The sequence below is a fragment of the Rhinichthys klamathensis genome, unplaced genomic scaffold, assembly GCF_029890125.1.
Source record: "Rhinichthys klamathensis goyatoka isolate OS25496 unplaced genomic scaffold, OSU_Roscu_1.1 h1tg000462l_1, whole genome shotgun sequence".
NCBI classification, from domain to species: Eukaryota; Metazoa; Chordata; class Actinopteri; order Cypriniformes; family Leuciscidae; genus Rhinichthys; species Rhinichthys klamathensis.
The window spans coordinates 605001-615000 of NW_026606951.1; the positions used below are offsets into that span (position 1 = coordinate 605001).

General features: G+C 43.5%; 2 protein-coding genes across 3 annotated transcripts in view; one reads left to right on the top strand and one right to left on the bottom strand.

The window, feature by feature from the left end:
- The window catches only part of fancm (FA complementation group M), a 59057-nt gene extending 56729 nt beyond the window's left edge, over positions 1-2328 (top strand). Inside the window, exon 24 of the mRNA XM_056236711.1 lies at positions 1998-2328. Within this exon, the coding sequence (XP_056092686.1) occupies positions 1998-2088 (91 nt within the window). The 3' untranslated portion in view covers positions 2089-2328. The remainder of the gene's footprint in view (positions 1-1997) is intronic.
- Positions 2329-5828: 3500 nt separating this feature from the next.
- LOC130071846 (mitochondrial basic amino acids transporter) overlaps positions 5829-10000 on the bottom strand; it is a 7569-nt gene continuing 3397 nt past the window's right edge. The window contains exons 2-4 of one of the 2 annotated variants that reach the window (XM_056236747.1): positions 9868-9911; positions 8169-8252; positions 5829-6805 (exon numbers count right to left, since the gene is read on the bottom strand). In XM_056236747.1, coding sequence (XP_056092722.1) covers positions 6059-6805; positions 8169-8252; positions 9868-9911 — 875 coding nt within the window. In that variant the 3' untranslated portion in view covers positions 5829-6058. The remainder of the gene's footprint in view (positions 6806-8168; positions 8253-9867; positions 9912-10000) is intronic. The other variant, XM_056236746.1, reaches the window with a different exon arrangement.

Consider the following 10000-nt stretch of genomic DNA (forward strand, 5'->3'; position numbering starts at 1 on the left):
GTAAATGTAACCAATTACTTTAGACAAGTGCAAACTGGGTGCTTAATGCAAATGTGTTCCTATTCACAAAATGAGAGGCTTTTATGGTCGCCCATCAATGCAAATGTCGTATAGAAGGATCATAAACATGCTGGTACAGACGTACCACTTCGGCCTGATTCGGCTCGAAGTCGTTCATCTTCACAGAAACACAGAAAGATAACCGGTGCATTGAGATTCCATACACATTGATGTTCTTCCTACTGTGACATTCTGTTTATGCTCATAAGAAAAATAAAACTTATTTTTGGGATGAAATAGCAGTCTCTTTCTGCACAAAACATGTACCGAAACCGAACCGAGACCGTGGCCCAAAAACCGAGGTACGGACCGTACCGTGGGCTATCTGTACCGTTGCACCCCTACTCTGGACTGACTGAAGTGAAGTGAGTGACTCTGGTTTGAAGTGAAGTGACTCTGGACTGACTCTGGTTTGAAGTGAAGTGACTCCAGACTGACTAAAGTGAAATAGTGAAGTGACTCTGGCCTGACTCTAGTTTGAAGTGAAGTGAGTCTGGCCTGACTCTGGTTTGAAGTGAAGTGACTCCAGACTGACTGAAGTGAAATAGTGAAGTGACTCTGAACTGACTGAAGTGAATTGAGTCTGGACTGACTGAAGTGACTGAAGTTACTCTGGACTGACTGAAGTGAAGTGACTCTGGCCTGACTGAAGTGAAATAGTGAAGTGACTCTGGACTGACTGAAGTGAAGTGACTCTGGCCTGACTGAAGTGAAGTGACTCTGGCCTGACTGAAGTGAAGTGACTCTGGCCTGACTGAAGTGAAGTGACTCTGGTTTGGAGTAAAGTGACTCCAGACTGACTGAAGTGAAATAGTGAAGTGACTCTGGACTGACTGAAGTGAAGTGACTCCAGACTGACTGAAGTGAAGTGACTCTGGCCTGACTGAAGTGAAGTGACTCTGGCCTGACTGAAGTGAAGTGACTCTGGCCTGACTGAAGTGAAGTGACTCTGGACTGACTCTGGTTTGAAGTGAAGTGACTCTGGCCTGACTCTGGTTTGAAGTGAAGTGACTCTGGCCTGACTCTGGTTTGAAGTGAAGTGACTCCAGACTGACTGAAGTGAAATAGTGAAGTGACTCTGGCCTGACTGAAGTGAAGTGACTCTGGACTGACTCTGGTTTGAAGTGAACTGACTCTGGTTTGAAGTGAAGTGACTCCAGACTGACTGAAGTGAAATAGTAAAGTGACTCTGGACTGACTGAAGTGGCTCTGGTTTGGAGTAAAGTGACTCCAGACTGACTGAAGTGAAATAGTGAAGTGACTCTGGCCTGACTGAAGTGAAGTGACTCTGGCCTGACTGAAGTGAAGTGACTCTGGACTGACTCTGGTTTGAAGTGAACTGACTCTGGTTTGAAGTGAAGTGACTCCAGACTGACTGAAGTGAAATAGTGAAGAGACTCTGGACTGACTGAAGTGACTCTGGTTTGGAGTAAAGTGACTTTGGCCTGACTGAAGTGAAATAGTGAAGTGACTTTGGCCTGACTGAAGTGAAGTGACTCTGGACTGACTCTGGTTTGAAGTGAACTGACTCTGGTTTGAAGTGAAGTGACTCCAGACTGACTGAAGTGAAATAGTAAAGTGACTCTGGACTGACTGAAGTGGCTCTGGTTTGGAGTAAAGTGACTCCAGACTGACTGAAGTGAAATAGTGAAGTGACTCTGGCCTGACTGAAGTGAAGTGACTCTGGCCTGACTGAAGTGAAGTGACTCTGGACTGACTCTGGTTTGAAGTGAACTGACTCTGGTTTGAAGTGAAGTGACTCCAGACTGACTGAAGTGAAATAGTAAAGTGACTCTGGACTGACTGAAGTGACTCTGGTTTGGAGTAAAGTGACTTTGGCCTGACTGAAGTGAAATAGTGAAGTGACTTTGGCCTGACTGAAGTGAAGTGACTCTGGTTTGAAGTGAAGTGACTCTGGTTTCTGCTGTGTGTTTCAGCTCAGTGCAGGATCTGCAGGCGTGTGCGCGTGTGAGCCGCTCCCGGGCCGAGGGCATCTACCGCTGCCTGCGCTACAGCTACTGCTGCTAATGCTAACTCACTCACTCTCTGCACTTTAACACATTATGAACTATTGATTTATTATGATGATGTCACACAGACGGGGAATAATCAGGATTATATCGTGATGTCAGTATGTGTGTGTTTTCTGTTAAGGAAAGTTCTGTACAGATCGAATTATGAATGTTACCATAATGGTAATTCTGTCATGAAGTATTTATGTTTACAGGGGCCATTTTTAGAAATAAAAGAGCTCTCTGTTTTTAATAACTTCTCAGCTGTTTTCTCCTTCAGCATAACTGTGTGTGTGTGTGCGCGAGACTGTGTGAGTGTGAGAGAGAGAGTGTGTGTGTGTGTGTGTGTGAGAGACTGAGTGTGAGAGAGTGTGTGTGCGAGAGTGTGTGTGCGAGCTTGTGTGTGTGAGAGAGAGAGTGTGTGTGTGTGTGTGTGTGTGTGCGAGACTGTAAGCGAGAGAGAGTGTGCGCGAGACTGTGAGTGAGAGAGTGTGTGTGTGTGCGAGACTGTAAGCGAGAGAGAGTGTGCGCGAGACTGTAAGTGTGAGAGATTGTGTGTGTGCGACACGAAGTGTGAGTGTGTGTGTGTGAGAGAGACTGAGAGTTTGAGTGAGAGTGTGTGTGTGCGTGCGAGTATGTGAGAGTGTGTGTGTTTGAGTGTGTTACTTAGTGTGTGTGTATGTGAGTTTAAGTGTGTTACTGAATGTAAGAATGTGTGTGTTTGAGTGTGTTACTGAATGTAAGAGTGTGTGTGTGTGAGTTTGAGTGTGTTACTGAATGTAAGAGTGTGTGTGTGTGTGAGTTTGAGTGTGTTACTGAATGTAAGAGTGTGTGTGTGTGTGTGTGTGTGTGTGTGAGTTTGAGTGTGTTACTGAATGTGAGAGTGTGTGTGTGGATGTGAGTTTAAGTGTGTTACTGAATGTAAGAGTGTGTGTGTGTGTGTGTGTGTGTGTGTGTGTGAGTTTGAGTGTGTTACTGAATGTGAGAGTGTGTGTGTGTGTGTGTGTGTGTGTGTGTGTGTGTGTGTGTGTGTGTGTGTGTGTGTGTGTGTGTGTGTGTGTGTGTGTGTGTGAGTTTGAGTGTGTTACTGAATGTGAGAGTGTGTGTGTGTGTGTGGATGTGAGTTTAAGTGTGTTACTGAATGTAAGAGTGTGTGTGTGTGAGTATGTGAGTTTAAGTGTGTTTCTGAATGTGAGAGTGTGTGTGTGTGTGTGTGTCAGGTTGAGGTCTGGGTTTGAGCCACTAGAGGCCGCTGGACTCCACTGGATCTTCATCACGGCTCTTCATCATACGAGCGCCAGTACTCAGCTGGTAAAGTGTGTGTTTGTTCTTAAAGCTGTAATAAACGACACTGGGATCAGCACAGAAGGCGTGTCGTTCATTCCAGCCAAAGTCAATCCTTAACAAAGACAAATAGACTAATCTTCCATATTCATGTATTCGCTGCTGAAGTGTGTGTAACACGTGTTCCCTCCAGATTCATGAAGTAAAGACACTGACATGCAGGCATCAATCCATCTCATTCTATTTACATTCATAATAATACTGGAGAACAAAAACAAATGATGCAAATGTATCATATATATACAGGAATATGTCGATTACAGTCGTGTCAGCAACTAGTCACATGTTTAAGGTGCGTGTCGAGATTAAATAACATCTAGAAAATGTTTCTGTGTATGTAAACATGAAGGACCATGTGACCGTTTCTGGAACAATCGTCCGATCTGCTGGTCTGAGATCATGTAATCGTGACATCAGGAATCAGCTCTTCTGATCTTGCATTTAAACATTTACTTTTACAATCAATATGTCAAATGGTGTAACTGTGAAGAGAAGCATGAGAGTAATACGCAATATCAGGAAACGTGCCAAACTTGTACACTACGGTTCAGAAGCTTAAGCTCGTGTCTGAGAGAGTCTCTTCTGCTCACTAATGCTGCGTTTATCTCATCAAAAATACAGTAAAAACAGTGAAATATTATTATAATGTGAATATACAGTAAAGTGTAATTTATTCCTGTGATCAAAGCTGTATTTTCAGCATCATTACTCCAGTCTTCAGTGTCACATGATCCTCCAGAAATCACTCTAATATGATGATTTTATGATTTATGATTATTATCAGTGTTGAAAACAGCTTCATATTTGTATGGAAATTGATACATTTTATTTTTCAGGATTCTTTGATGGATAGAAAGTTCAAAAGAACAGCATTTATATGAAATAGAATCTTTTGTAACATTATAAATGTCTTTACTGTCACTTTTGATCAATTTAATGGATCAGTGATGAATTAATTATTAATTTAAATAATTAAATCATTTAAATATAAAAAAAAAAAGATGCACCCCAAACTTCTGAACGGCAGTGTACCAACATTAGGGCAGAGGCGTTAAAATTCAACTTTGTATCTTATTTACCTCTCAAACATTCAGTGTTTTCATCAAAGACTTTCACTTTTTAAGAATTCAGATACAATGATTCCTGTTGCAGCATTAAAGGAGCATTTGACACATCTTTCCTGACAGTGTGATAAACAGCCAGTGTGTTAAGACTAAGACTGTCTTTGACCAACTCGCAGTTATTGGATGTAATCTAATGTATCCAATCTACCTTTTTATGCAACTGAATTTGAAAAGTTATGAGCAGTCTTGGAGAAGAAGAAAAAATTACATGACAACCTTGTAATACTAGTCTAAGCAGTTTATGCCACCAGCCACAGGATGGAAGAAATTAGTTTCAGACATGTGTTAAGTTCACAAGCTCGTCTGATCCATCCGTGCGTCAGGAGATCCTTCAGTAGAGCATGGCGCTTGCTACGCCAAAGTCACAGGTTCGATTCCCAGGGAAAGAAGGAACTGATCAAATCTTAAGGCCGGTTCACACCAAGAACGATAACTTATGAGCGTCCACACCAATGCATGAGAGCGCTCTGTTTATAATAAGTGCGCTGTCGCTTTAAACGCTCAAGCGACCCTCTGGAGCTCTTCGCGTGCCGGTCAAAAATGACAGATTTTTTTATTTTATTTCAATGAAAGGAATGTACCATATTTTAGTTTGATAATGTTTTTCATTTAATATTTTGTATTTTTAGGTGATTTTATGGTACTAAATTATATTTACGCTGTATTTATAATCCATTTATTCACTTTTTGAGCATAGACCTGATAGCTTTGAGCTTAAACTGTGGTAAATCTTGAATGCTTTAGACCACAGACTGAAGTTTGATCTCTTTTTAAAGACGACACTTGGCAGATTATTGCTGAAGTGAAAAAAAATATTACATTTATTGTTATGAAAAATGCATTTTTCAACATTTTGCAGCCGTGGTGTGCCGGCTTTTTTCCCTTTTTTTTTGAAAAATGCACAAAAATACTATTTTCATTTTAATCATAAATCTAAACAATTTGTGTTCCAAATTTGAGCTTGATATCTTGATATATAAAATATTAGCGTTCAGTCAGAGTGTGTTCGGCTGCAGTACCAAACGCTTCCACTAGATGAAATTCGTCTCCCATCCAGTTCTGACCGCGAGGAGCGCAAGTGTGACTCTTGTTTTCAGGACCATTTAACCTTTTCGAATCTACAGCAAGTGCCAAAACCTTGACCAACCTTCGTACCATTCCAATTAATCAAAATAAAAACGTAACATTTTTCAGTCAAAAATGAGCAAAGAGCACCAGATGCCGGGTTCAGACTACACAATATCTTTGCCTGTTACAGTAGCCATTTCAGATTACACTGTTTCCTGACCAATCATTGTTCCTCTGTGTCATTATCGTTATAGTCGTGCTGGGAACGATTTTAAAAACTATTATCTTCATCATAATAGTTATCGTCTTTGGTGTACCTCTGGGAATCCTCGAACCCAATGGAGACTCAGTCGTCCCGTTATTTCAGTGGTCCATCAAACATAGAGAAACGTAAAGATGAGCGAGGTCATTCTCCAGCCTGATTGGCCCTTGTGTTCACTGCCCTGTTCTCTATTGGACAGAAAGCCGTTCGGTCGCAGGGCTCATGGACTCGCAGTCCTTCGCTCCTTCGTCCTCGCGCATGTACATGAGGAAGAGCGTGACGGTGGCGAAGGTGGTGGCGTTCACGGGGAACGCCCTCAGGAGAGTCGAGGTCAGGCCGCGAGTGAACGCCCTCCACCCCTCCCTCCGCCAGCTCTGGCGCACGCAATCCACGATCCCGCCGTACCTGTTGGCTCCGCCCACTCCGTCAGCCTGGAGGCGGGACTTAACGACGTCCACCGGATAGGTGGAGAGCCAGGACGCGATTCCCGACATGCCTCCCGCCAGGAGCAGCTTGGGAATGATGTATCCGTCGTCGGCTTCGCAGCGTAGCGATCGCGTCAGCGTGTCGTACGTGAGGAAGTAGATGCCGAAGCCTGGCGTCTCGCGGATCACGGTCGTCACCATCCCTCGGTTGATTCCCCGGATTCCCTCCTTCCGGTAGATTCGGATCAGGCAGTCCAGGGAGTTCTTGTAGAGCCTCCGGGTCGTGTTCTTCTGGCCCGTTCCTTGCGTCTGCATGCGGGTCTTGGCGAGCTCCATCGGGCAGCAGATGATGCACTGGATTAGCCCGGCCGCCGCGCCCGCTAGGAACTGGTGCCGCGGCGTATCCGCGCCCAACATGCGCATGGCGTTCCCCTGGACGCCGAACACGATGGCGTTGATGAAGGTCAGGCCCATCATCGGGGAGCCGATGCCTTTATAGAGACCCAACATCTGGAGAAACAGAAAGGGTTAATGAGGGTTAATGAGGGTTAATGAAGAGCGAAGGGTTAATGAGGGTTAATGAAGAGCGAAGGGTTAATGAAGAGCGAAGGGTTATTGAAGAGCTATAAGGGTTAATCCCAGCCAGCAATATCTGTCATTTCTCCGTCTCGGTGAACTATAGACCCGGTATAGTCCGGCTGTAAGTTACACACTTCTAGCCAAAATAACCTTGAATTTGGTTGTCGTTTTTGCCAAAATAACTTTTTATGATATTCCATCATGTACTAAAGTAAACAGTGATTACAAGGTGTTTGGTTTCATTTAATTTGGTGTTTAATTTCTTTATCTAATTGATGACTGGTCTATTCTCGGGCTGTGGTTTAGACCTTGCCTTGTTTTAGCCCAGACGTCAGGCTGGACGGATATTAGACGCTTTAATTATCGCAGAATTGCTTGCTGGGATGTGTTCAGAACCTGAAACCCTTCGTCTCGGGTGTAAATATAGATGTTCCCTGAGCCAGATTTAGCTCTGCGTCTCGAGTGACTCCTGGAGCTCCGCTTATCGAGTTAACTACAGCTACTGACATTCATCATCCTGAACATCACTGGAAATGATCTGATTTAATGATCCGCCGTTCAAGAACTTTGTAAAGTTCAGTTCAGTTTATTCCTTAAGCTCATTTAAAGGTGTCTTTGTCACTTGTCTTGCTTAGTTGAGGACATTTTAATTTAATATTCAGCAATATTATTGCTCTCCTGCATTGACAGCATTATATGAGACTGAACTGAGCTGGACGATGACATCACGGTTTCTCCAGAGCGGATATACTGTATATATATATATAAATGGACTAAAAAAAAATTTAAACCTGACGGGGGTCGAGTGACTTTAAACATTCTGTACTATCACTGTTAAATGATCTGCAGCTCGAGAACTTTCAATGCTTGTTTGTAAAGACATCATAATCGAGTCTCCTTTATTTATACAGCGCTTTTACAGCACAGAGAGTTTCACAGCAGCTTTACTGAGATAACAGGACAATCATGACACACAGTGTGTGTCTAGAAGAGAATAGCGTCACAGTCCAGCTTCAGTCAGTTCAGTGATAGTTTATTTTTGTTGTAAAAAAAGTTAATTTATATATATATAGCGGCTCTGGAGAAACCGTGATGTCATCGTCCAGCTCAGTTCAGGTCTCATATAATGCTGTCAATGCAGGAGATTAATAATATTGCTGAATATTAAATTAAATGTCCTCAACTAAGCAAGCTAAAGGCGACAGAGGAGCCATAACTCCATCAGTGGCAGAATGGAGAAACCCTCGAGAGGATCCAGACTCGTCTCAGTTCAGTAGTAATAAATCCCACTCACTGTTTCTTGCCGAACGATGGACTGGAAGCAGTGGTACGTCCCGCGATACAGGGGCCTTTCCACACTCTGGACCTGCAGTCGCACCTGAAACACACAGCGCTGCTCATTACACTGGACCCGTGCGAGGAGCGCTCGACAAACAGCAGAACGACTGAAAGAATAGATCTGGGTGGTGTTTGTCCTGGCTGTGTGTGGATTTACATTCAGTGACAGTCCAGTCCAGTGAAACAGAGGAATTGACCTGGTCTTTACTTACGAGGGTAAGCCCCGAGCGGCCGGCGTAACCGCCTCTCTCTCATCTACAACAAAGCAATACTTCTGCCGTGAGAGACCCTTCGGCTGAGAGGTTTGGTCAGGTTACAGGATCAGGGCAAGACGAGAGAAGAGTCCTTCACTTCAGAATGGAAATCTCCTGATGAGTTACTCTACGACGTCATCCAAGATGTTCATGTGTTTCTGTCCTCAGTTGAAAAGAAATGAAGGTTTTTGAGGAACACACTCCAGGGTTTTTATATCTTGGATGTTGTAAGGTCAAGCGTGACGTAGGCGTAAGAACAGACCCAGTGTTTACAGAGCAAAGACTGAGTCAAACGCCACTTACAACTAAAACATTTCAAATAAAAGGTAAAACAACGACGTCGGATGATTTTAAAGTTGGAGGAAAATGAGATGAGAGTTTTTCGCTCTACATTTATAAACCGGAACACGCGAGACCTTTCATCGAGATTACGTTAAACTCATTTACTCGTAACGAAATCGTCCGGCGTGTTCCGGTTTATAAATGTAGAGCGAAAAACTCTCATCTCATTTTCCTCCAACTTTAAAATCATCCGACGTCGTTGTTTTACCTTTTATTTGAAATGTTTTAGTTGTAAGTGGCGTTTGACTCAGTCTTTGCTCCGTAAACACTGGGTCTGTTCTTACGCCTACGTCACGCTTGACCTTTCACCCTGATGATGTAATGTGTGTCGCATCACAGCTCGTGCAAGACCAGCATTAGTGGATAAAAGTATATAAATGTGTATTTTGTTATAAATATCGGCTGGTTTGTCTAGATCAGACTCTTATTCCTCGGCTGGATCGTGTCGAGACTTTGAAGCTGCACTGAAACTCACATCTGGACCTTCGACCCGTTGGACCCCATTGAAGTCACTATATGTAGAAACCCTGGAGTGTGTTCCTCAAAAACCTTCATTTCTTTTCCACTGAAGAAAGAAACACATGAACATCTTGGATGACGAGTAAATCATCAGGAGATTGAACAGGAGCTCATGTGAGACTCGATCTTGCCCTGTGCCTTTCAGTGTTAGTTTACATTTACAGACACACACATGCAACGCTAATGACGAAAACAACCTGATTTACTTAATGCAATACACACCTCTGAGCATTTGTGTGTGTTTAATATCCAGAGAGAGTTTGTCATTAATCTCTTAGTTAAAGACATGCTTCGTGATGCACTGCTATATCAGATTTACCAGACGCTTTTATCCAGAGAAACTTTTATTTCTTAGTGTGAAGAAGATTAGGATAATCTAAAGAACCATGTGTGTGCTCATGCAGAAACACAAGCGTCCGGTGTGTGTGTGTGTGTGTGTGTGTGTGTGTGTGTGCTCATGCAGAAACACAAGCGTCTGGTGTGTGTGTGTGTGTGTGTGTGTGTGTGTGCTCATGCGTTCAGTGTCGGAGCCGCACGTACCTTCACCGTGTCGAACGGGTGACCGACCAGAACACCAGCGGCTCCTGCAACATCACAACATTCAGTCAGAACTGCGACCCAGTGACTCGTGTGCTCACCGGTTCATGCACTCGAACCCATGATCAGGTGTTGC